The 26,622-nt window shown below is 31.7% G+C and overlaps 4 protein-coding genes and 1 pseudogene across 8 annotated transcripts; 2 read left to right on the top strand and 3 right to left on the bottom strand.

The window, feature by feature from the left end:
• Positions 1–734: 734 nt before the first annotated feature.
• Positions 735–2,421, top strand: LOC124837184 (SKP1-like protein 1A). The gene is made up of 2 exons (XM_047312479.2): positions 735–1,109; positions 1,982–2,421. The coding sequence occupies exons 1-2, from the start codon at positions 816–818 to the stop codon at positions 2,153–2,155; spliced, it is 468 nt and encodes a 155-aa protein (XP_047168435.1). The 5' UTR covers positions 735–815; the 3' UTR covers positions 2,156–2,421.
• A 570-nt stretch (positions 2,422–2,991) lies between these two features.
• EMB3006 (embryo defective 3006) lies at positions 2,992–9,921 on the bottom strand. Of its 4 annotated transcripts, none has more exons than XM_047312478.2 (10): positions 9,765–9,921; positions 9,239–9,264; positions 8,965–9,090; positions 8,399–8,467; positions 7,413–7,442; positions 6,836–6,868; positions 4,655–4,725; positions 4,250–4,331; positions 3,444–3,536; positions 2,992–3,307 (listed from the first exon to the last, which is right to left on the bottom strand). In XM_047312478.2, the coding sequence occupies exons 3-10, from the start codon at positions 9,085–9,087 to the stop codon at positions 3,248–3,250; spliced, it is 561 nt and encodes a 186-aa protein (XP_047168434.1). In that variant the 5' UTR covers positions 9,088–9,090; positions 9,239–9,264; positions 9,765–9,921; the 3' UTR covers positions 2,992–3,247. The 4 variants fall into 4 exon arrangements, with proteins under 4 accessions (XP_047168434.1, XP_047168433.1, XP_087960704.1 ...); XM_047312477.2 differs by having other exon boundaries at positions 8,965–9,104; positions 9,765–9,920; XM_088104578.1 differs by having other exon boundaries at positions 8,965–9,104; positions 9,239–9,253; positions 9,765–9,917.
• A 780-nt stretch (positions 9,922–10,701) lies between these two features.
• Positions 10,702–11,885, bottom strand: LOC148206673 (uncharacterized; annotated as a pseudogene).
• A 4,356-nt stretch (positions 11,886–16,241) lies between these two features.
• LOC124837213 (bZIP transcription factor 27-like) lies at positions 16,242–17,863 on the top strand. Of its 2 annotated transcripts, XM_088114329.1 has the most exons (3): positions 16,242–17,019; positions 17,120–17,197; positions 17,466–17,863. In XM_088114329.1, the coding sequence occupies exons 1-3, from the start codon at positions 16,351–16,353 to the stop codon at positions 17,532–17,534; spliced, it is 816 nt and encodes a 271-aa protein (XP_087970455.1). In that variant the 5' UTR covers positions 16,242–16,350; the 3' UTR covers positions 17,535–17,863. The 2 variants fall into 2 exon arrangements, 1 of the variants encoding a protein (XP_087970455.1); XR_015786274.1 differs by having other exon boundaries at positions 16,245–17,197; positions 17,463–17,863.
• Positions 17,864–22,299: 4,436 nt separating this feature from the next.
• On the bottom strand, positions 22,300–26,374 carry LOC124837187 (la-related protein 1C-like). Its single transcript, XM_047312482.2, has 6 exons — positions 25,735–26,374; positions 24,929–25,442; positions 24,700–24,856; positions 24,506–24,596; positions 23,374–23,445; positions 22,300–23,254 (listed from the first exon to the last, which is right to left on the bottom strand). Exons 1-6 carry the CDS (start codon positions 26,080–26,082, stop codon positions 22,979–22,981), a joined length of 1,458 nt encoding a protein of 485 aa, XP_047168438.1. The 5' UTR covers positions 26,083–26,374; the 3' UTR covers positions 22,300–22,978.
• Between the last annotated feature and the right edge of the window lie 248 nt (positions 26,375–26,622).

Here is a 26,622-nt window from a genome sequence, read left to right as displayed (position 1 = left end):
TACAATTATATATATATATATATATATATATATATATATATATATATATAACTCACAACTAACATATTTATTTTAAAAAATATATTTTATTATTATTATTTACAATAATATTTAAATATCACGACAAATCCGAGTACAATTATTTATTTATATATTATCACTATATATTATCACTATGTGTGTGAATTTATATTATAGACTATATATAATATTATTATAATTAACTCAAACTATATTAAAACCACAATTTAACGTTCTTAAATAAAACAATTACTTTAATATATCATAAAATCATAAAACAATGGTGTTATGTTATTTATACAATTATATATATAATTATTACTAAAAGATAAATTATCATTTAAATATAAATAATAAACTATTTTATCTTTAATTGAAATAGTAAACCACATTAATTTTATTATATTAATTTAATTATATTAATTTAATTAATATTAGAATCTAAATTTAATTAATATTTCTTTGATGTATAAATGGATCCAATGGGAGGAATTACACACTCTGATATATAAAAAATAAAGTATATTTTATTTAGTTAGTTTATTTAAATTTAAAATTTAAAGAAGTAAAAGGGTGCGTATATTGTTTTAAATATTTAAGAAAATAAAATTTATTAAAATGAAATATTTCATATAGCCATGATTGTCACGAAGTGCTCGTTTTGGGTTGGGCCCACATAACAACGCCATAAATATACGATACACCACACGTTTGTTTTTACCAATAGCATTTTGCCTTAGAAATAGAATCGCACGGAAAAGAGAGAAAAAGGGATTAGGGTTAGGGATTTGTATATGGCATCAACAAAGAAGATCACGCTGAAGAGTTCGGACGGTGAAGCGTTCGAAGTGGATGAGATTGTGGCTCTGGAGTCGCAGACGATAAAGCATATGATAGAGGATGATTGTGCCGACAGCGGAATTCCTCTTCCCAATGTCACAAGCAAGATCCTTGCAAAGGTAATCGAGTACTGCAAGAAACACGTTGAGGCCAATAGCGCTGATGAAAAGCCTACTGAGGATGAGCTCAAGGCATGGGATGCTGATTTCGTCAAGGTTGATCAGGCCACGCTCTTCGATCTCATTCTGGTTCGTTCATTTATGATTTTATTATGGTTGTTTTTGTGCGGAGGTTAGGGCCTTTTGCTATTGAGAGTTTCTATTTTTGTTTGGATTTCTGGATTTTTCAATTGATTTATTGTGGATTGGCATATTGTATAATTGTTTATTTCAAATTTGGGTTTTTTTTGTTGTTGTTTTTTTATTTAGATGATGATGTCGATGATGTTGTGCAACCTTATAAATACAAACAAGTTTTAAACTGGATTTGCAGTTTCTTAGAATACTTTGGTTCTGTTGTTTGCTGCAATCTTACCCTGTAAAGCTCAAAACCCTGTAATTTTGTAAGTTGTGATGTCGGAAGACTTCGGATCTTTTGTTCATTTCATATACTAAGGCATCTCCAACGAAGGAGTCATAACCAAAGTCTTTTAAGATAAAGAATAGTCTTGGATAGACCTTGTATTTTTAAGTAAGCCCTTATTTGTAGGATTAAAAATTGTTTTTCATTTTATAAGGATGTAATAGTTTATGAATGATTTAATTGTTATTGTCTTTTTAACATAACATCACAACCTTACAAGTAATGTGCACATGTTTGCATAGAATGAAAAATTATTGTAAGTAATTTGTTGGAAATAACAATAATGGCATAAGTATTAATAAGGATTATAACTCTGTTAACTCTCTTATAAAACTGTGCATTAGATGTATTTGATCCGTTATCATCACATGATTATGTTATGTATTTAAGTTGTGACATCTATAATTCTGGTTTTTCTTTTCCTTATTCTTCATCTTTGTAGATCTTTGTCTTTCTGTATGTATCTGCATATTTTTATCTTTGATTTACTTTGTTGGTTGGTTATGGTACTCTGTTATTTATTGGTTTTTTGTTACAGGCTGCGAATTACCTGAATATCAAGAACCTTTTGGACCTTACATGCCAGACTGTAGCTGACATGATAAAGGGGAAGACTCCTGAGGAAATTCGCAAGACTTTTAACATTAAGAATGACTTCACCCCTGAGGAAGAAGAAGAAGTTCGTAGGGAAAACCAATGGGCGTTTGAATGAATAATTTTGAAGCGCCAATGAAGACAGTGGATGGGATTAAGGGATAGTTACTAGTTATTCTGTTACTGTTTTGTTTATGTTTTATATGTTGGCGTAAAAGACTTTTTCTTTGTTAAACCTTGTGGGCAATCTTGAAATTTGTAAGTAATAGTTGAATTTGGTAATGCTTTTGAGTCTCTAGTATATGAAGTTTGATCCATTGTCAAACTTTGTGTGCCTCTTAATTGTTTTAATCTATGTTTACTAAATAATAGGGTTCCTTCTCATGTCTTGTTCGTATGATCGATATGCTATTATTTTTTTTTATTCCCGAAACGTTAGAATGTTGAACTGAAAATTGATTCCCTCTAGGTGTCTACTATAAAATGTTGTTTTTATGACCTTCACATTTTTGGATTTGTTTTAATTTTAAGTTATTTAAAATATAGAAGCTAGAGTTGTATATAGAAAATGATTATGCTTATTGTAAAAGAAAATTTAACTTACCCTAACTCTTTACAAAATTATAAAAGAGTTTTAAATATATTAAAGAATAAAATTAGCATGGCTTATTAGGTCTCTCGATTTCATTTTCCGTTGGTTCGTAATAGATTTGAGCTCAGAGATAACCATATGGAAATAGGTAAAAAAAAATTGACTCGACTTTTTGGAAGTGGTCTGTAAACATTTTAAAAGGCATCTCTTTGATTGGATTTTTTTTAAGCAAAAAGAAACGAAATCAATGACATTCTAAATAATTGTACCAGAGGTACATAAACAGTTCCGGGTTCTAAAAAGTTTGAAGTGTTTTACAAATTCACAATCGAAAGCTCATTTAGAAGACCGACCAGAACATAAGAGCAGAAGGCATTGGGCGGTATCAATGCAAGAATTGATGATAACAAATGGTCATATACAGAGGTAACATTCACTTTCTTAGAGTGGCACGCAATGCTACCATTCCCTTAAGTAACTAGTTCTTTCTTACTAGAGAGTAAAACGATAATTAAAAATAAAACTGTAAAAAACTAAAATGAATTACTATTTTTTAGAAAGGAACTATAACCAGAGGATGAACCTTCATCAAATTTGCTGGAGCACCTGCAAGATATGTTATACATCATCGGTCCCATCACCGGTGTTGGCTCCATAATTTAAGTTCATGTTCTTGAACTGTTGGTTATGCGCATAAACAAGCAACGGATGGGAGACACGCATCAGCCAAAAAGGAAAACCCCAAGTAAAAAAACATCAGAATTATAACCTTTCGACTAATGGAAAGACCATAGAGGAGTTCAGAGACATTCACCTTCTCAACAGCTTGGGAAGCGCCAGATAATACTTTGTTGTCTTCCCTAAGGATTTGCAGTCGGTTGCGCAATACTTGATTATGTTCCTCTCCCTAAGAAACAACAAGGTGATCATACAGAGTACAAGAGTAGAAGAAAAACAAACGATTCAGAAGTCGGAGAGGACGGAAAAATCTCTTATTTGGTTTGGGTAGAGAACGGAAGGATACTTGTTTGGGTTTAAAGGGAGAATTTTTTTTACCTATAGCAATACTAATGAACAGGAGCGGAGAGAAAACAAAACCTCAAGATAGTTCCTTCTCTTTCCTTCTCCTCTCAAAGTTTTCAACCAAATAAGATATAAAAGTACCTCTACCTTCATTTTCTTCTATAACACTGTGTAAGGAAAATATCAATTATTTTCAATTGATAATTAATATCATTTGTACCCTTAAATTGTATGTCGAGTTGTAGACAAAGGTTATCGCTGTTACGCTCCAAGGAACACTTTTTAGGTTCATGACAAAGTAGAAGGCTGTTCCTGGAGTCCACTCGACCAAGGATAATAAACTTTTTGTCTATTAAAATTTGAGAATGAAAAATATAAACCGCGAATTAGAAAGAAGGCATGGAATAATATGAAAATAGTGACAGACGCACAGAAAGTGGAGTATTTTGTCCTTTTAGGCGAAGTGAATAGTGGCGTCAAATATACTCAAGATGTGCAATCCCTCAATAAAAAATAAAGTACTTATTTTCTAGTTCACCTTCAGTATAATATGACATAATGACAAGGATGCATTCAGGTAATGTACGGTGTACCTACCAATTGAACCATATGCATTAAGTGTTGAAGTTCTTTCTTCTTTGCCATAGACAGATTCTCAGAAACATCCGTTATATTACTCCTGCATTTTTATCAATGTTTCCATATTGAGTACAAATAATCAAACATGCTGTAAACGTAATAACCAATATATATGGGAAAAGTATACAAATTCAATGTGTTAAAAATAATCAGCACTCGTCCCCAAGTAATCTGAAATCTCTATCAACAAAATTAAAAATGGGGTTAACAAAAGAGACCCTTGTGTTGAAGATTAAGCTTCACTAATTTAATATGATTGCTAATATGAATGGAATTTTCAATATGACCACTTCAGATATATAATAATAGTAATAACATCCTACGACAAACTACTTATAATGCTGTTCCAAAATCCTATAATACCTATCTGAAAACAGGACATCCAGATCTTGTTCTTCCACAATTTCCTCCACAGCATCAAGAGTGGCTCCTGCCTGCAGCACAGATGAATGCAAAATTACAGACTAGCTTGTATATTTTAGGATAGTGCAAGTGCATGCCTGTATGTCCTACACAGAGGGTATCGCAGTAAGAGTATCAAAGCCACCATATCTGACATGTGTTAAGGTATCTAAAAGCATTCAAAACTTTCACTTTACTTAAAGGGAGTAACTGAATTGTGATATGATTCTGTAGGTACTGTAGAAGATTTTGAGTCTATAAGAAAGAACTTCTCCATAAAGACTTCTATGAAACAAAATAAGAACAAAAAATAAATTGATTTTTTCATAAGTTAGAATTAACTTATGCAATAGTTAAAAATAAAAATTTGAAGTTATATGAGAGAGTTTCTACAAGTTAACTCATAAGCTAATTTTAACTCGTGGAGAAATTAATTTCATTTTGTTTCCATATTTTTCTCTTCCAAATCTTTCTTGGGAAGCTTATCCAAACATGCCTTTTAAAAAGAATATCTTCAAAGCCAAATCTTAACTGGTAGAGAACTAGATGTTGAAACTTAAAAAGAACTAGAAAGGTTCAACTTCTTAACTGTATCGGCTAGTTCTAAAGATTCCCATAACTGAAATTTGAGTTAAAATGATTTGATTAAAATAAGAAAAGCTCTTATTTTAACCATTGAGTGGGAGGTATTGGACCATTTGCAACAATAAAAACAAGTATCCATGAAAAAAGGGCACAAGAATAAAAAGTTTTATACAAATTTATTAATTTGATTACATTGTGAGGATTTGCCTAAAAATATATGCAATTACTATCCTCAATAACATGTCCATATTATTTTCTTTTATTGTTTTCCACACACTTTTGATAGCACCTTCAAGTATGAATTAAAGAGAAAGATTGTTGCGTATCCGAGTGGGAGACATAATTAAGACACGATCACGGTAGGTAGAAAAGACAATGAACAAATGATAATGGACGAATGAATCTCTTTTATTGATGGTAATATCTGAATAAACAAAAGTAAACAATAATTTGGAGCATAACCTCCCTCGCAGGACGCATAGCCTCCCTCACAGGACGCAAAGCCTCCCTCACAGGACGCATAGCCACGTGTCAACAAAACTCAATAATCAAAAACATGACCCTAACAATAGCCTCTAGCTTTATTTATACTAATTATTTCCTGCCCATCTTGTGCTAAATCTTTCCCTAGAATAAAATATGAATATTGTTCTAAATAAAATATTTCCCTAGAATAAAATATTTCCTAGAATAAAATATGAATATTTTTCTAAATAAAATATTTCCCTAAAATAAAATATTTCCCTAGAATAAAATCTTTCCCTAGAATATATTTCTCTGAATATCGCTCTAAATATACTAAATATTTTTCGCATATCCTAACTGCGAAGGATAGTAACTTCTTCAATCGGTCGGCTCAAGTTCTTCGCTGCTTCCCACCGTTCGGGTTGAGCTCTCACCGCCTTCAGCCATTCGGCCTGACCTCTCCTCGCCTTCCACCATTCGGCTTGACCTCTCTCTGCATTCCACCGTTCGGCCTGACCTCTCCCCGCTTTTCACCATTCGGCTTGACCTATCTCCGCCTTCCACCATTCGGCCTGACCTCTCTCTGCCTTCCACCGACCTAACCTCTCTCCGCTTCCAACCGTTCGGCCTTCTCCTTCTCTCCTATACCTTTTTCTCTCATATACCTTGTATCCTAACAAAGATCCTCTAAAATGAGTATGTGTTTACTGTGAGAAAGAAAGTGTATGTACTTCTATATTTTAGATCAAAAAGCACCTCGGACTAAATGGAGTAAATAAACCCTTGCTCACTTTAAAAACAGACTACATTTAGAGGAGCCTAATCCAAATGAAAGTTTGCCGCCCTTGATTTCCATTAATTTCAATTCTACTTGTGAACCTGCTCCTGACCTAGGTGGTAGCTGTGGTGGGCAAGCAAAACTTACCTTGCCCCTTCCGTCTGCCATGCCTACTAATGTGCAAGTCTTATAATGTATGGATGCAGTCCTAACTAAATTACAGTATATGAATGTTGGGCAATCAGATACAAAATTGTTCTACACTTTTGTTTAAATTTTAGAATAAAAGAACAGAGACAATAATTCAACTATACCTGTGTTTGAATACAGATTGTCTCAAACCCTTCCTGTAAAAATAATTAACTGAGCATTTAAAATTAACATTTTTATCAAAATAATAGCAGATTATTTATGCTAAAAAGCTTCACATGTGAAAATAAAATAGTTAGAGGAGGAGACAAGTTATTGAATAGATGTTTCCTGACAAATCTATCAACATGTGAGAGAGGGAAAGAAAAAGAAACAAAACAAAATTGCACAGTAACAACAAATCATGATCCAATAATTCTAAAAAAATAAAAGAAAAATACTAAACCATTGCATACGCTGACAGACACAAACTTAACATAAGCTAACTAATACAAATTTCAAGATAATTTTCTTTACTGACTCAAACCTTAGATGACAGATCATTACTAAGCATCTAAAATAGTGAAACATCAGCATCAGGCTTATGCTTGAAAAATAGCTATGACTAGAAGGAAATAATCAGAAGTGATATTGAGATAACATCCTCAACTGTTGCATAACGCATCTCATCAGCTGTTTATATTTGGGAGGGAATGGATTCTACATCAACATTACTCACAACAGCACCTATCACGAACTTACCTCTATGTTTTCATGCAATGAAGTAATGACCTGAAAGACATGATACAAAAAGGGCAATTAGAATACAAATAAATGGACCTCCAAGTATTCTTGACACTTGGCCTTTGAAAAACAGAACAAAAGGAATTTGTGTGAATTGCGTCCAGCTAAGAAGAGGAATGATATATATAGCTTAATTAGTAAATAATATTGGTTGGTTCCTATTACAATTAGAAAAGAAGACACTTCCTGTAAAAAGGAGTGTCAAACTATCAATCACAATAATTCACAGATTTCTTGGAGTAGTCTTGCATTTTATAAAGAGTGGTGATGCACAGGTCACTCTTTTTCAGAACTTGTTCTTAGGTAGGTTGGTATTAGAAGCTCTATGCTTTAAAAGTAAAGTTATATTTCAATACAAGGTAGAGAATGTCAGTGCATTTTCTGAGCTTTTAAAGGCTTCCAGTCTCGTAAGGCTCCAGTGTAATGGGGCATGTTGGATATGAAGTCATTCATCTGTCATCACTGAACGATTTGGGGCAGAAGGTTTATAAAACATGTTTCTTGATAGGCACAAGCTTGATAGTAACAACAAATCCTTGTTTAACTTCATATCTAACTAGATGTTGCTATGTTATCACATTTAAGGCCTTCTTCATTTTACGTATTTATTTGTAAAGATGTCTTTTTAATTTGACCTCCCTTTCATAGTTAATACCTTCTATAAAACTACTTAGTATTAAGTGGCCGAGGATTAGAATTATTATATAACTCTATCTACAAGGTTGCACAAAAAAAGTTCCAAGATTAACATCGACATAAATATAAAGGAAATATTGAAATTCAACAACTGTCCTAATTTTAGAACACAATTTATAAGGAAAACTAGATAGGAAAAATAGTGACCTGGGTCAACCCATTGGCGTGGTTTTCTTATGGGCTAAAACTCAATGTAACATTCAGAAATATACTTCTAATATCGACAAACTAATATCAAGAGTGCATACCTGAAGAAATAGGCGATGGAGAAATTCCCTTTCAGTGTTAGAGAAACTTGAAAATGCTTTATAAAATTCCTTTAAGCGTCAACAGAAACATGTATCAATATAGCCGTTTTAGAGTGCAAAATATTAACATAATTTCAGATTTATACTTGATTACTCATACTCAAACCATAGGATAAAAAGGTATGCTATCACAAAATGGGTTAGACATAACATAGCTCAACCATTACTACCTATTAAGCCAGTAACACTGTGTAAACATATGACTATCTGTTTAGTGCAAAAGCATCTGATCTGAACTAGTGCAACAGATCTGGTTAATGTTTTATGCATCTATAAATTACGAGTGATATCACACAATTGTTATAACCAGTGAACCGGTCTGGTATCCGGTCTATTTGAACCATAAAACTGGTCTCAAGTTTTAAAGCAATATGAAAACGGTGAACTGGTCAAAAACCAAAAATAAGTGAAATTTTTTTTACATACCTATTGTTAACACTTTCATTATACAACACAATTGAAAGCATCCGTAAGAAGAGAGAGAAGAAAGAAGAAACAAAGCGTACCTCCTTTGAGCATGAAGTGAGCAAAGATCTGATAGAATATTTGAAAGACTTGTTCAAATTGGAGAACCTGGATCCTATTCCATTAGGCGAGGCATTGGCACCATGTTCAGGTCTTTTATCCATTGCCTTAAAATCAGTGGCTATGAAGAATCATTGGACACAGAGCAAAACAGAAATAAAAGCCAAAAAAAAAAATTAATGTGAAGCTCGTGCATACAAATCATTAGCTGTTGAAGTGAATGAAATGTGAAGCAAAGATGTGAGCAACAATTACCTGAAATGAGTCCCTCTGAAAAGAACCTGAGAGTTATAGCACGTTAATTGGAAAATATTGGAAAGCTAAATTACATACGAGCTAGAAAAGAGATTTAGTACATGGAAACTGGCTCAAAATTACAAGTGTATGACATTCATTTGTTAGCATTGTGAGCTGCGATATTAGCAGATTTTTGGAGCCCTCATTACAGAACAGTATTCAAAGCAAGTTGAAAGGCCAGAACCAACAGAAAAAAACAATAATAGAAAAAATCCGTGCTCTGCTGTTAGGTTCGTTTATTGATTTTCTCTTATATTCATTTTAAGATTGGGATAGAACAGAATTACGCAGCAGCAACAGTTTTACTACATAATAACATCAATGAATTGCTATGGAAAATTACTATTCATAACCCTAAGCCAATTCTGAGTTTAGGAAACCTGTTGCCACAATCGGTGATGTAAGTAATTGGTGCTGTGACCTAATTACAGTGATAAAGACAATTGCTGAAAGGACAATCATAGTATTAAGATAAAGAACGTACCCTGAAATTGTGCCTCTCGTCCTCGCGAGCAACCTTCCGAACAGAGAATTTGTTGAACACGAGACAATTTGTATTCACTCTTTATTTCCCGCCTTATAAGTGTTTCAATTCTTCAGCTCTTCCATAGTTCTATTAAAACATTCGGATATACAAATGATAATTACTTCAAAATATACATAAACATATACATTGGAAGGAGTAATTTATACTGATTAAAGAGGATTTTTTTCTGAGGTAATCATTAATAGTAAATTTAGTCATGATAATTTATTATTCATTTTTTATTAATATATGTTATTTTATTATTTTACTTTTGAAATTTTATAATTATTTTACAAAAATCAATTAACTACGTATAAAATAATCTAATAAAATAAGAAAAATTATTGTTAGAATTATTGTTAGTGTTGTTATTATAATTATAAAATTGAATATAAATAATTTTTATAATTTTATTGTAAATAGTTTTTTTGTGTAATTTTTTAATAAAAATATTAAAATTAAAAAGTAGTTAAAATTTAAAGAAGAGTTCTTCCACGTGCATCTCCATATTATCCTACAATTCCAAAATATTCATAATAACTTTATCAAAATCTCAAAAGCTACATACTTTCAAAAGGAATCTTTGATCAATATTTTGTTTCAAAATTTAAAATCGAAACTCTAGACCTTTACGCTGTGTTCGCTTGAAGGTAAGGTATTGTTTATGAATAATAGCGACGATTGATTTGCGAGATAGGTGATGTTCGCTTTGGACTATTTGCAACAATTTGCAAAGATGGAACGGAGCGGATTTGTGAGATACAATCACTCGCAGATATGAGATGATTTGCAGTGAATTCAAGGCAAATCTCGTCTTTGCCCTTCCTAGATATCATAATACCATATAAAAAAAAGAAAGTCATTGTTGTATTCGGTTCTGAGTGTACGTATTCGGTTACACTGCAGTGGGAGACGAAAGCTTTTGATTTATTCGATTATGGTTTATTGTATTGAGTTTCAGGCGTTCGTTTCTTGGATTCGGTTCCGGGGTGCCTCTTCTGTTGACACAGATCTCGACAGTTTCAGCCAAGGGCGCTCCGTCGTCTTCTTGTAATGGTTCTTCCCATCTTCTTTAGCAGCAGTAGCAGTAGATGGCGATGGTGTTTGAGTGTAGAAGGCGACGAGCGTGGCGATATTGGGCAGGAGCGTCAGGCGTTGGAGGAGGTACTGGTTGATGAGGAAAGCGAGGAGGTTGACGTAAGCGGCGGGAATGAGCAAGGACTCGACGAAGGAGTGGGCGAGGAGGAGAACGGTCGAACAGGTCTCGTGGGGGCGCATGAGGCGGACGAAGAGGGAGCTAGAGGGGAGGTCGCGGCGATAGAGGAAGGATTCGAGGGAATTGAGGCGGCGTAGGACGTCGTCGGTGAGGAAGCCGGTGGTGGGAGGGGAGGAGGAATAATGGGAAGACGAGAGTTTGAAAGCGGGGCAATGTGGTTTGGTGGAGGTGAAGAAAGAAGAGTGAGAAGGCAGAGAGAGGGAGAAAGAAATGTTTTGGATTTGGATAAAGAGAGAAGTTAGAAAGGCTATGGTGGTTGTGTGATTAATTTTTTTTGTTTTTAAAAATATTCAATTTCACCTTTGTAATAAATAATATTATAAAAATATTACAATTAAAAATAAATTCATTTTACTAAAATAATTTTTTTTACAATATTAAATGTTATTTTAATAATTAATGTTAATATTTCATTTTTTATAAACTTTTTTACAATTAAATATAATATTAACAATTATCATTTTATATTACATTAATAACTAAGGGCATTTTGGTAATCTTCAATTTCTATCAATTAAACAAATTTATTTTATCTCTCACATGAATCAAATCCTACACTAATTCTTATAAACTTTACTTTCGAATTCACTTTGATTTACGTCCAAATCTACTCAAACAAACAACAATTAATTCACCCTCAAATCCACCAACTCACTCTCCCCCAATTCCTCTTCCCAAAGTGAACACATCCTTAAAGAGTTACTCCTCTCGCGTCTCCTTGAAAATGAAACTTTCTCTCGCGCTTTTGTCCCAAAACGCTCTCTCTCTGGGTGCATCTCATCTCGGGCAACTCTCTCTTGCATATTCTCTCAATCTCGCGTCTCCATTGTGAATTAGCTCTCTCACTGCATTTCAAAGTCGCCCAAAGTCGCCCTTCACCATCTGTATGTCGCGCTCACCTTTCACAGGCTCTTTTTCATTTGTCGCAGTGTTGTTCTTTTTCGTCCTTCGTCAATCGCCTTCGTGCCGATGGTGTGGTGGTGTTTGGATCTCTTTTCCGCGCCTTTGATTTCTACAGTAAAGATTGGTCTTTCTTTCTCTGGTCGTTTCCATTGTCGTTTTCGTTGAATATGATATTGCATGTATTGTCGTTTGCATTGAATTTTGTTGCATATATAAATGGATTGAAGTAGAAATTGGATTGAATTGTATGTAAAGCATATGCATATCATCTGTTTGGATGTTGGGATCTGTGTGAATTTCTGGTTTGATGGGCATGCATGTAAGCTTGGAGGTTCGAAGTATAGTTAAGACTTTACCGAAGTTCAAACGCCGGTTAAGAGCTCAACAAAATTTGAAACACGACAAGGCCTTCACAACATTCGAACGTTAGTGAAGGCCTTGTCGTATTAAGCTCCCGTCACTATTCGAATTGCGTCAAGGCCTCAATTGACATTCAAACAACAACAATGTTTTAACCGAAGTTCGGTTAAGGGTTTTTAACTTAAAACTTACCTCAAATGAAGTCTTCTAAGCTGCAGCAATACACCATACATGGGACACAACACCACCACCGGAACTACCAACGACCACATGGACCACAAGTGGAATGAACACAAGCAAACACAAAAAACAAATAAAAAAATGTAACAAAACGAGTACGTTGTGTTTCATAAATATGGGGTGCAGGTATACATAGCTGAATTGATTGAATTAGTTGATAAAAAATAAAGCAATCATTAATGTCATCATTAACTTTCGTTAAGATAACTATGAGGTGTAAGAGGAGAATTAGGAGGTGCAGTGGAAGAACTCTTTAAAAATTGTCATTAAATAGTATTATTGGTAAAATAATTATTTTAATTTAAACAATTTTTATTTAAAAAAGTAAAATTAAAAAATAAATATAAAAAAAATTATGTATAAGTATAAATTATAAAGTATATTTTGCTTTTAAAATTTAATAATGCTTTTTTTATTTTAATAATCATGAAGTTATGTTTTATTTTTTATTATTATAATAAAAAAGTATATATATATATATATATATATATATATATATATATATATATATATATATATATATATATATATCCATTGGTGTTTAATCTACGTAATAATAATAACTTCAAGGTAATGTATTTTTAATAGTTTTTAATTCACACGATAGTAACTTTTTTACAAGTTACTAAAATTCACATATTTTTCATGAGTTGGATATTCCTTTTACATTTTTTTATGCATAATAACATTAAAATTTGTTTTTAAGATATTATTATTTGAGTAATTCAAGAGAAGTTTTTGGATGAAAATTTGTTATTTTGAAAATATTGTTAAACTAAAATATTCTTTTAATAATGTTTAACTTTAATATTTTATGTTTCATATTTCATATTAAAGGCCTTTGATATTTATTTAAAATTGTATATTGAATAATAGTGTCAGTTTAAAAATAATATATTTTGAGTTATTATTATTATAAAAAATCTAAGAGTAAAACAAAATTTATGAAATTTGAAATTCCGTCTTAAATATTTTAGTTAAATGTACGAAATTGATGTGATTTTTTGTTCAAAAATATAAAAAAACATAAAGAAATAAATATATTTTCTTTTTTTCCAACTTATTTTCAAAATCAGGATTATGTAATTTTTTGAAAATATTTTAATAACTTGTTTATTTTTATTTTTAAAATATTATATATTTTTAATATTTTTAAATTACTTAAAAAATATATGTTCAAAATCCTAAAACAAAAAAATGTATAGCTGAGTAAAATATGGGATAGATTAAAGTACGGTGCTTCTTCCTCTACCTTATTTTTCTACCCACGCCTTCGTAAAAGTGGCACTCCTCAAACTATCTTTCATAAAAACATAGTTGGCCATTCTCCTTTCAGGTTCCCAAAAAGGATATGTGATTATTACTGAGTGCATCAGATTATTTCCTATCTTTTATGGTTCTCCATTCATAAAATAAAAATGTGGCCTTAATCTTCTGGGTTTGCACGTCTAATATCTCAGCATATTGGTTACCTTAGTTAACCGATACTCAAGTGGTAGTATACACTTGGTTGCACTATGAAAAACACTTTCTACATTACCTGTTTTATCTAACCTACAACCTATTAAACATAAAGATAAAGATGAAGTTTAGAAGTTTTGATGATGTCTAAAATTAAGTATTAAGTGTTCAAGTTGTAAGAAGATCTTCATAAAAACTTGTATTATTTTAAAGCTTTTATAATTCAATAATTTTATGTATAGGGTGTTATTTATGTTGATTATATGTATTGTGTGTTTAAAAGTTTTCTAAAAACTCATTCTGTCTTAAAATAATCAATTACCCACTTATGATAATCCATTATCTATAATAAATTATAACTTATGATTATCATGAGTAATTATGAGAGTTTTCAAACATGTTTTTTACCGTTGTGCATGCATTAAATGCATAATTAATTACCTCATTTAGATAATCTAGCTGACAGTAGATTTGTTGGAGTTGTCCTTGAGTGAGGTCTTTATAAAGATGTTTTAGACTCTTATTCTAACACACAACTATACTTGTTAAATTGATTGAAGTGTGATCTAGGGTTTGTGTAACCCTTCTGCGCTGACTTTGAGAACTTGGTGTTGGCATAGAGCAAGAACTTTCACTGGGAGTGTGATCGATTATTATTATTGTTGCGAAGTGAAGTTTGTCATCCTTTGTGAAGATTCAAAGGAAGTGTTCATCATCCTTTGTGAAACATTCAAATGATATATTCATCTCTTGTGGTTTTCAGGGGAAGTGAGTATCATCTCTTGGGGGTAACAAGAGAGGTGTTTTTAAGCCCTTAAACTTGTCTTTATGTGTGATTGTAATAGTTTATTGGTTTTGTGATAATCTCTATTTGGAATTAGTAACTGGATGTAGGATTTTTGGGATCTGAACTAATATAAAACTACTTGCGCAAATCTCTATTTCCCTGCTCTTTATTGTTGTTGATATTATTTGTTAAGTGAATATTATAAAGAGAGAAGAAAAAATATTTTAAAGCACAAGAAATCAATTCACTCCATCATCTTAATTTTTGTCCAAACACGCTAATCATTTCGCTGCACTGCTCACAACCTTTGTCTCCGCTTACAACCTTTGTCTATGTACAATGAACTTGACCAACCATTATTCACACAAGTCAAACATAAAAGAAAAAATAAAGCATAATGCACATTTAATCCAGCCAAGGTTCAGACCCTTTACCTTATGCAATCAAACAACCACATCAACCAAACCAACTAGCATACATAGAACAATGCACACAGTTCTCATAAATTCATTCAACACATCACGTTAATCACATATAATAAAATAAATAAAACAAGTTAGACATACACATGAATCAAACACACAACAACCAGCCTATAACAAAAAGCTTTGGCCATATATATGTCACACTTTTCTTTTACTAAACATATAACTTCTTATTTTATAATATGCTGAAAAGACGTCCAAAACACATTTATATAATTTAGCTATTTTTTCATAGATTTTATAGTTTTCCTACTTTGTGAATCAATTATTAAATTCTTTAAGAGAAGTTGAATACTCAACACCAAGATCATAAAGAGTTTAAATAAGATATGACAAACAAAAATTACTCTTATATCAAAATCGATATATCTCATTTGCATGAGGACATTTATATTTTGTTGGTAAGTTGAAAATTAGATAATTAAGAATAAATTTTTTTAATAAAAAGGTATTTCGTATAAAATTGTGGTTATTTAAAAGAAGTAGTTTTAGCTTAAATTACTATGACTTGTATTAGCTGTGATTACTCTATATTTACATGTAATATTTTTCTTTCTTTTTAGAGGGATACTTTTAAGGTATATATATATTTCTATACGAAAATATTTAAATGACAATTAATTTTAGAGACAAAAAGTAATTGATCACTATATATTAACTAATTTAGACATTAATTTATAAATTAAAAATTATTAATCTCTAAAATAGCACTACATCAATAAAAAAGTTATAGTTAGTCACCAATTAAATTTTAAATTTGTCATTAACATTAGCTACCTACGAAAATGGAAAATGACAACTGAATTCACCATTATTTTCGAAAAATCCAAAATTGGATGGGTATCCTAACACGAACTCATCCAACTTTTTGTGTGTTGTTTGTTTATTTCATAATTTTGCTTTCAAGATTCTGCATGCATCGATTATTTTCACATCCTATTTTTTCCAGAGACACTAACACTAAAACAATCAGAAACACTAACTATACTTAACCTAAAGTAATAAAAGTTATGAAAGAGGTGCTTTTTGGACATGTCAGAAGTTGCAAACCAGGACAGTCGGGACATGACTGTTCATCACAGACAACGTACGAAACAGTGTAACCAACATCAGGCCAACTTAAAGACTGTTTCTTCATTTTTATTTTCACACCAGTGTTCCAAATTTGTCACCTTTCCATTCCAAATCCAGCCCCACTTCATCTTCCACCAAATGCTGTCATCTTCATCAATAAACACAACCACCACCACCTGCAACAGGAACAACCTGAACCACAAACCCCTCTCTTCCTCACTACCTTCACACTTCTCACACCAAACCCCGACAACCAACAACACTACCAACAACAAAGCCATGGAAGATGTGTGGGACGGCATCAACCTCACTTCCTTAAGCGGCCACAACACCAACACTACCCCCACCTCCAAAGGTGCAAATTTTCAAGACTTTCTAGCTCGACCCTTTAACAGCTTCACCGTGGACACATCTCCGGTGACTGCTCTCACCTTGAGCACGCGCTCTGAGTACCCTCCTCCGCAAAAGGACCTGCAATCGGTGCATACTGCTTCAAAGACCGAACCTTTTGCCCACCCATTTTCGAATAAAAGAGCCACACCATCTTCAAGGGACATGCGTGACGCACGACTCATGAAGAATCGTGAATCTGCTGCTCGATCCAGAGCCAGAAAGCAGGAAAATATTGCTTCTTCTTCAACTCTTAGCTTTAGAGTGTCACCAAAATCCACTGTTTCGGGTTTTTTGCTTAACAATGATCTTTGTCCGTTTTGCTTTTTCTGTGTAGGCTTACTTGTTTGAGTTGAAGCAAAAAATCAAGCAGTTGCGAGAAGAGAATGCAAGACTCAGAAGAGAGCAGCAACTGGTTTCCTTATTTCCCTTATCTCTTTGATTATTGGTTTTTCCGTACACATCTTTTCCCATTTTCTTGGCCTTTTCAGGGGAAGGGAAATAAATATGCATAAAGGTGTATTTTTTTTTATGTAAAAAAAAATTTAATCTTTTATCTATTTTTAATTCAGATTTCAAATATTTTTTTCTTTCATCCTATCACATACTCTAAAAAAGGGAATTTTTGGGTGATAGATAGTAGCTATTGAGATGATAAAATGTTTGTATTGTTTTGGCAGCAGTTGGGAGAAATAGCAACGAATAAGTGGAAGAAGGGCAATCTATATCGAACATATACAGCACCATTTTAAGAAGCATGTTACTATTAGAGTGTTCCTTTTACCCAGAGGCGCACGTTCCACTGAGACAGAAATGTACCCTTTAAAGTATGAATATATGATGATGTAACTTTCACAGCATTATGTGGCCCTAGCTTGGTAGTTGTAGATATTAAGCTCCATCTTCCATAAATGTGCCTAAAAATTTGACCATTATTGTTGATGGTGTGGGTGACATACTTTATATCTTTATTTCAAAAGTTCAATTATCTGCACATGTAGTTGTACTCTCTGGCTGTGGACTTTAGACCTTCCCAACAAACATGAGGATTGGCCAATAATAGATATTTTTAACACCTTGTCTGGACGCTGCAGCTATAAATTATATATTAGTTAGTCTCAAGCCATGCACAAGCTTGTTAAAGATAATATTTAACTTAATTATCATAGATATATCATTTATTTCAGGATGTGTTTGTTTTCAGAAATGGATTTGAGAGGAAAGTAAAGTTATTTGAATTAAAGAAAATATAATAAAAATAAAAAGATTTAAGAGAAAAATTTATGAAAGTTTTTTTAATAATGTGATAAATTTAATAAATTAAGAAAAGTTTTAATTACTAAAATTACAAGATTAATGAATTACCTTTGTTCATAAAATTAAGTTAAAATAAAATATAATAAATATAAATTATGTTAAAATGAAATGCGATTTTTAATATAAAAGAAATTCAAAATAATAAAATTTTATTCAAATAAAATAAGATTAGTAGAAATTAAGTTCAAATAATTTGTGGGTGGGTGATTAGTTTAAATAAAATTATTAGTACTAAAAATGAGTTATTATTTAAAATTGACAAAATTATATTAAGCATGGAGTTGCAAATGCATAGCATCAAAGAAACAAAAAGGCAAAGGATTATTCTTGTAATTAAGTATAGGATGACGTGATTTTTTCCTCTAATCAATGTCGACTCAAAGGTGAAGGTGATAAAGCACTAGCTTTAGGTAAAAAAAAAAAAGACTTCATTTTTTTTTTCAGTATTAATATTCTTCTATTAAATTAATTATAAAATTATGCTTAATAAAAAAAAGCCTTAAAAGGATATTTTTAATACTAATATACTTTAATTAAATTAATTATAACTAATAAAATTTAATTAAATTATTATTAGTGTTTGTTAATTTTTATTAGTATTAAAAATTATATTTAATGAGTTAAAGCCTTTTTGTCAATAAATTATAATTTTTTTTAGAAAAACGATAATTATTAGTTATCTTTATCTTCTTATAATCAAAATTAATTTTTATTTTCCTCTTTTATCTCTATATAGTTTCTAATCTACGTATTTTATTCCTTGAATTTTATGTTACTTGTGTGTATTAATCCTTTTATCTCTATTTTTGGTTAGAATGTTTTTTTGTGTGTGCTTTGTTTTTATTCTATTTGTTGAATTTTTATTATAATTATAGTGTGTTCTTTTGTCCGATTTTGTTTTTTAATACTTTGCAATTTGTGAGTTTAGAGTGTTTTTCTACAAAAAAATTTGATGATGGATCGAAATTTTTACTTGAATTGAATTCATGACTATTAACTAAGTTAGAGTTTGATCTTTTAGTGGATAATAGAATTTAATTCTTTAAAGAAATAAATAATGAATACGAGTTGAAATCGAAAAACAATGTAAAAATTAAACGAAATTAATTATGACAATTTTCTAGATAATTTTATATAAAAAATTCTAAAATAATATTTTTGAATAAAAATCTCTTCACTCGTGAAAGGATAAAAAAAAGTTCAGCCCCTTAAATTTGTCCATGGAAATACCTCCAAATCAGCTCATTTAAACAATTTCTAACACTTTATTTTTCCTCTGCTAAAATACATTACTCCAAACAAATATAGCCTTAAAGTTTTATCATGATTTTATTTTTAAAATATATTTCAAAATATTAAGAAAAATATGTATTTAAATTATTTTTAGTATTAGTTTTCAAATTATATGAAATAATTAAGCAAATTAGAACAAATACGATCTAAAGAGAATGAGAATTTTTCGTAAAAACTATTTTCTATTTCTTTACTTCTGGGTTAAGAGGTCGATAGGTTCCAATTTTTGAGCTCGAATTAATATATAAGGTGTTATTCAATTCAATAATTATTTTCTTTTATATGTAAACAAATTCTGTAGGACAAAAGTAGTTAATGTGTTAAACCTAAAGATCAAATTTTTTAAACATGAGTTCTGGTATTAACAAGAATTATCATTAATTATACTTTAGTTCATGGATCGTGTCCATAGAAAAAAAATCTATATTGTTTATGTTTAAAAAGAGAAGACCATATTTAATAAATTCTAACGATTTATTAAATTTTATTACTTAATCTACTGTTTATAATAGAAATCAATTAAAATTCTAACAGAATAATGGCAACATGTATTCATGCTTTAATGGGTTAGTGTGTTAATTGGTTTTATTTATAGTATATATTACTTAGTAAATGTAATAAATAACTATAATTTATTTAATAAGACCTTTTTGACATTAAGCTGATAATCTAAATCTAATATATGCAACGATATTTGTTTGGGGACTCCTAAAATTTGAAATATTTTCTGCAATTAAGAATTCTAAATATTAAAAATACATCATACATTATAAAAGGACACTATAAAGTATACGAATGTGAAAAAAAAATGAGAAAATTACATGAACACTCCAATATTTAATTTATATGCAACTCGATATGTCTTTATATATAATTATCGTGTTTTCACCACAATGAAAGCTTTTTTATTCGAAATTTAAATTGATAAAGCATGCAAGTCAAAATTATAACAGGTCATTATAAAATAATAGCATAGCAGAGACATTGTTACAAATTGTAGTTCATTCATAATAAATAGATAGAGAGTATAGATTTATAAAATTTATATGTTTTTTTGTAGTGACCTTAAAGACCAAATAATAAAATACCTAGTTTTTTCAATGTGGTATTTATTATTTAAATTTTATGTTAATGGGTATCTTGTTTTCTTATCTTACCTACGTGTGTCTAAGCGTCAAAAATTATGGAATTTCGAAATTAATGTAAAAAATATTATTATTAAGGTAAAGTGACAAGTAAATTTTATTATTTCAATTGAAAATACTGTAAATAACAATTTGAAAGTTGCTTATCGGAAACCGAATTTTTTATTTTAAAAAAATGTATTATCTACATAAATATTTGACACGGTATATTATGTATATTATCTGACTAAATTTTATAATCAAGTATATTATTCGGGTGAAGTTGGACATTTTTGGAATTAGATAGTTAAATAAAAAAGCAAATATTTATTGGAAAATATCATTCGTTGTAAGAGTTATTTTTAGGAGAATTATTATATAATTTATATACAAAAGAAAAATGTAAGAATAATTTTTACTTTTTTTTATATTGTTCATGTATCTCAAATATTTATTTATGTTTTTCTTTTTTATACATAATGTTATAAAAGAAAAAAAAAACATTTGACAACCATGAAAGCTAAAGTTGAAGAGAAGGATTAAAACATGAATGGTGAGTTTGTTAAGATTTCATTTTTTTCCGACACTTTGTTTGAATATGGAAGGAACAAAGAAAGAAAGACACAGAAGATTGAAAAAGAAAAGGAATGAATTAAAAACTGAAGCTAATAATTGAGGTTATTAGATGAGGACAATGTGACTTCATTTTTTTAACGTCTTTTGTCAGAGTTTATCTTCTTTGGTCCATACCTATTTTCATTCACACAAAGTAAAATCAATTTGACAGTTTACTAATAGTCTTTGGAGTGGTAAAGAAAGGTGGTTGCGGACAAATACAACACATATATACCTCAAATATAACGTCCACTGTATATAATATATTACATAAAACTTAAAACAAGTTCTCAAATTTATAATCATAGTTTTAACATCATACATACAAAATGAAGTATAACCAAAACACATGATATATGAATTTTCAATTGCATTTTAGCATAAGAATGTAATTTGTCACATTTGAAATATTTATATTAAGTATGTTTTAATAAAGACATATTTTATCAATCGAAAATACAAAAGGTAAAAAGTAATCCAAATTTATTTTTTTATGTTAGAGCTTGTTATAGAGGAATATTTTTCATCTTCTCATCACGAAAAGTTTTAGTTATGTAAATAGATTATAAGTGAAGTATATGATATCATTTTTCTTTAACGAGTTTTTTATTTAATGCTACATCATACAAGTCACAATACCAACTTATCTATTCTTACCACATAACCTTATGTTTTACAGCGGTATGGTCTCACTTTTACTCTCTAAATATTACCACAATCAACGGCAGAAATTATACCTATCTCTTTTGAGATTCCCTCTTTGTTTTTAATTTTAAAATTTACAGCTTTGCTTGTTCACACTCAATTTTCTTCCACTTTTTAAAAAATATTCACTTTCTTCTATTATTTTACGGAATGAGATTTATCTTTCTTATATTTTTAAATACAATTATTTCCGTCTTTTCTAAATATATTCGCAACAATAAAACAATAGATGTAGAAAAGTACAGAAAATCGTCAAATAAGACTTTGAAACACGATCTCTGACGTATAATAAATCTATCGATTTTACTGTGATTATAAGACTGTTTTAACCTGTGAATGCATAACAAATAAAGTTGGTAATGATTATTTGAAAACGTTAATCCAGCCCGTAAGCCTAAAATAAAAAGTAAACGAATTACATGAATAAACGATATTAGAACAGGAATAACGAAGACAAGTTCCATGGAGTGCAAAAAATTGAAGTTTTAAATAACCCCACAGGGACAAATTTATGGCTAGTAAGAGTTTGAATGAAATAAAACTAAGGAAAAAAAAAGGTGTAGTTATTTCCAAATATGATGTGAAGGGGAAATAGTAAGGGACATCATACAATGATTGAGTGAAGCAGTTGCGAAGAAGCTCCGTCAGCAGAAAGCCATGTATGTTCCCCTTCACTCAGTCAACTAGTAGCTATCAAACTCATTCAACACCCATTGATCGATCTCACATATAATGCTCCTAAACCAGGTGGGAACATGAACCCCAAACAATTTAAAAAGCAGCCAAGGGGGAATTCAGGGGAATAAAAACAAAAAATAATCCCCACATTAAAGTAGACTACCATCCCACCATTGGAGTAGGAACATTACACCCCATATAAACAAGTAATCACAAGAGTAATGCTACTAGCTCCAAAACACAAAATATAAATGCGCCTTTTCCGGGCCATTTTTACCATTTGGTGTTTTTTTCTGTTTTATAAAAAGGTATTTTCTTCCCATTTCTCAATCATGTTTTCCTAGATACCTCATGAGAAATCATGTCCCACTGTGCGATATGTAAAAATTGAGACCATGATCCCTGCTTCCTGCCTCCCTCTGAAGAATATTCTTCAAAAAATGTTTTAAAGAACAGATGCAGCTCTAATTTCTGGCAGAAATAGAATGATCTGAAACTTGAATGCCGACTTGTCCAGTACTCTCGCCAGTGGAAAGCAGATATTGACCATTCAATTCCCCGAAGGGTCTATTCTGTGAAACATCTAATACCCCAGTATCATCATTGATAGTTGTTTCCAGAGTAATGTTTTGGACTTGTTCTGCCAGTTGTCCAACGGTTTGAGAACCTCTAGAATTAGGAAGCTGAGCAGGAGGCATGATCCATCTCCTCCAATCATTTCTTTTCCTAACTTTGTCACCCTATAATCCAAGAGGAATAAGTTTAACATAAAATAGATTTAACAAACAAATATAATCTGATTGTCCTGTTTACTTAAATTTTAAAACAGGGAGATATAATGCAAGTTTAACAAAAATACCTGAATTTCAACAACAGATGACGCTCGAACAGCATCTATCACAGTCTGGATATTTTCAGTCAAATACTTGACCTACGACATAAAAAAAATAGTCATCTAATGATGAACAATGCTTCATCTACGTATCCACAATAGAAAAATTGGCAAACGAACAAAACTTGGCCAGAATACTAACCGAAATCACAAGAAAAACCAAAACATAATATAAGGAAAACTCTAACAGACTACCCCACATATAATGTTCAGCTTTAGAAGTGATTCTAAAAAATAAAAATACAATAACAAAATCTTCCATTTCCATTTTACCTATGTCAGTAAATCAAATTCGAGAAAATTCAGCAAGATCAACTTCCATACACATTATTAGTCACTCAAATAAACGAGTCACTCAAATCAGGGCTTGTACAACACCATAACACCATCAAGAGACATATGAATATGGAATTCCTTAAAAAGATGGTAAATTTGAGAATAGCAAAACTTGGTTCATTCAAGTCACCTCACAAATCATAAAAGCAAATGGTGTACCGTTTTCCCAACCTGGTACGTTTGTGTATACCCTGCAATATTACTCTTACGACCCACCTATATCCATCTAATTCAACAATAAGTTATTGCAGGGATCACATTCATATCTGTCAGCCCAAGAGATAAATAACAGAAAATCAAAAAGGAAAGTCACACTGAGGTTTGTATCCAAGCCTTTCTAGTCTACAAGGGTGGTGAATAATTCATGTATCAACCAAAGTACATTGTTGGAACCCAGCATTCATTACATTTTGATCCATACTGAATGTAGCACTTACCATGCACCTAGCCGTAATACATTGATTTTAAGAGTAAATTCATACTTCTCTCAAAGATTTTCTAATATAACCTAAAAAAAACAAAAACCTATACTACAACTGTTTGTCATCCCATGAATGTCATGGAAAGGACAATAAAATATAGGATACATTGGATAACGAGAATGTTACTACATATGTCATCAATCACTATCCAATATAGAGAGCATCAAACAATACAACAGAAAGTGCAGTATGGTATTATTAATCAGCTACAAACCCGATCAACCAACCAACTTCCCATATATAAAAAAATCAGGCAACCAAATACCACCAAACCAACTTACTTTCTTGAAGTTTGATATTAAACTTATAGGAACCCATCCTTGGTCATCCATGTTCCGCCTCAAGTATATATCCTTAACTAAATTATCATTGCTGAAAAAGACAATGTGTGGTAAATATGCAGACAACTTCTTAAAGCAGTTAAAAATCATAAAACAATGTGAAAATAGTGACTAATCAAAAGCATAAGCAACACCTGAAATAGTAATCAATCTGGTTCACAATCTTAGTGTGCAAATGATTATCGGCAGGTTGAAAAAACATTGCATTAGGTGGTATTGGAGAGACAAAGGGGACACCTCTCATTGATTCCAGGGGTGGAGGTGAAACATATAACATCTGAGGAGGTAGTTCTGCAAATACAAACAATTATCAGACCACGAACATAAACAATAAAAACATCATCTGAACATTATTACACGTACCAGGATAGCCAATAGAACCATAAGGAGGTCGCATTGCAGGTGGGGGTGGATATAGTTGAGCAAGATTAGGAGGTGGTGGAGGCCTAATAAACCTAGGAACAAATCTTGGAGACATATAGTTGTCTCTACCATTAAAATTGCGGTGATTACTCCAGTCCTGATTCCCACGATCATGATCACGTCTACCCCCATAGTTATGATGGTGACCATCCCCACGCTGATGAGGACCACCACCATTCCGGTGTCTAAAAGAATTCCGTTGTGGCGGATGATCATTAGGCACAAATCCAGCTCTCGGTTGATGCTCTTTAAGAGAAGAATTATAGTTGTGGGACCCAGCAGGAGCCATAGGACCTTGAGGCCCCAACGTTTGTGGAGGAATGTGACCACCATTAGAAGATGGGTTGAAATTGCCTCGCTTATTAAAAGACTTCTGATGAGTCTGCACAGTGTTGTTCGCACTTACATTATCCCTATCTTGCCTATGTGGTGAAGGAACCACACTTCCAGAACCCTACAACAGCAATGCACATGTTGCACTTTCAAAAATCCATACACCGGACAAACTAAAAGAGAGATTCAATTTACAATCACCTGCAACAGCCTTGATCTAAATTCTAATATTAAAAAAACCTACACTGCATTATTTTTCAGTTGGTAGAATAGAAAGACAAAACAACAAACACTAGACAGAACTGGATATTACTACATAAAGTTAATAAAAAATAACGGCCCCAAGTATTTTGTATTTTTTTAAATCAATAATCCCAAATTAACAAAAACAAAAGATGGAAGGAAAAAAAAACCTGCAATGATGGCGCAGACATCACATCCATGGAACCCTTCGCAGATTCCGAAGGTGAAGGCGATTTTGCCAAAGCGCGAGCGGATTCCGACAGTGCGGGCCAGGAATCCGCACCCATGACGGAAGAAGAAGCACCGTTGGAGGGCTTATTCCACGCAGGCCTCTTGCCGCTATTGACATTGTTTCCACCGCCGTTATCAACATCATCTGCCGGGGCAGAATTGATGAAGGCAGAGTCGAGAGGCAGCGGCGGAGAGGAAGGAGGCGCAGCTGCAGCCACAATCTGACTCCAGGGCGAGGAGACTCCAGGCTTAGGAGAATGATTGGGAGAGGCACCGCTCGTAGCCATTTGAATCCGAATCGGAATCCCAACCGGAAGAGTGTGTGTGAGTATGCGTTAGGGTTAATCTCAATCACAATCTGAGTGTGTGTGAGAGGTGATCGAGGAGATGGTGATAAAAAAAAAATTGGGATTCAGAGAGAGAAAGTGTGTGTATGTGTATATTAGGGTTTGATCTCTCGGATCGCAAGTGGTAGAGGTATTTGGTTTGTTAGAGAGTGTGCATTTATAAGAAGGAGAAGGGGGTGGGGTCACGTTGTTTCTTGTGCTTTTTTGCTCTTCTCACTGTGACTCTCAGAATCAGGGATGAGCTTCCTTCTTATACCAGGTTTTCTGTGACCTCCAACTTTACGTAAATACCCCTATCTGCGAATAAAATATATTCTAAAAAAATTTAGTTTTTATTCAAGATAGAGATATACATTATATGATAATCCCTCTATTTCATTCATTTTCATTCTTATTTTCAACTTATCATAATTATAATATTTTATCTTTTACAAATTTATCTCATCTTTCTGTTAATCTTTTCTTCAGAGATTAGATTAC

This window comes from Vigna umbellata, chromosome 1 (assembly GCF_029865625.1).
Source record: "Vigna umbellata cultivar VRB3 chromosome 1, Vumbellata_1.0, whole genome shotgun sequence".
Classification (NCBI taxonomy): domain Eukaryota; kingdom Viridiplantae; phylum Streptophyta; class Magnoliopsida; order Fabales; family Fabaceae; genus Vigna; species Vigna umbellata.
This window is presented reverse-complemented; position numbering and strand designations above follow the sequence as displayed.

What these genes read in the sequence shown, in the direction of transcription:
- LOC124837184 (XM_047312479.2), top strand. Translation starts at nt 816, where the DNA reads ATGGCATCAACAAAGAAGATCACGCTGAAGAGTTCGGACGGTGAAGCG. An exon ending in CGCTCTTCGATCTCATTCTG is followed by an intron (nt 1,110 to 1,981) that starts GTTCGTTCATTT and finishes TTTTTGTTACAG; the next exon opens with GCTGCGAATTACCTGAATAT.
- EMB3006 (XM_047312478.2), bottom strand. Translation starts at nt 9,087, where the DNA reads ATGGATAAAAGACCTGAACATGGTGCCAATGCCTCGCCTAATGGAATA. An exon ending in CATTGCATGAAAACATAGAG is followed by an intron (nt 6,869 to 7,412) that starts GTAAGTTCGTGA and finishes TTATTTTTACAG; the next exon opens with GAAGGGTTTGAGACAATCTG. An exon ending in CTTCCCAAGCTGTTGAGAAG is followed by an intron (nt 3,308 to 3,443) that starts GTGAATGTCTCT and finishes CATAACCAACAG; the next exon opens with TTCAAGAACATGAACTTAAA.
- LOC124837213 (XM_088114329.1), top strand. Translation starts at nt 16,351, where the DNA reads ATGTCAGAAGTTGCAAACCAGGACAGTCGGGACATGACTGTTCATCAC. An exon ending in CCAGAAAGCAGGAAAATATT is followed by an intron (nt 17,020 to 17,119) that starts GCTTCTTCTTCA and finishes TTTTCTGTGTAG; the next exon opens with GCTTACTTGTTTGAGTTGAA. An exon ending in TCAGAAGAGAGCAGCAACTG is followed by an intron (nt 17,198 to 17,465) that starts GTTTCCTTATTT and finishes TTTTGGCAGCAG; the next exon opens with TTGGGAGAAATAGCAACGAA.
- LOC124837187 (XM_047312482.2), bottom strand. Translation starts at nt 26,082, where the DNA reads ATGGCTACGAGCGGTGCCTCTCCCAATCATTCTCCTAAGCCTGGAGTC. An exon ending in CAGATTGATTACTATTTCAG is followed by an intron (nt 24,597 to 24,699) that starts GTGTTGCTTATG and finishes TGTCTTTTTCAG; the next exon opens with CAATGATAATTTAGTTAAGG. An exon ending in CATCTGTTGTTGAAATTCAG is followed by an intron (nt 23,255 to 23,373) that starts GTATTTTTGTTA and finishes CTTGGATTATAG; the next exon opens with GGTGACAAAGTTAGGAAAAG.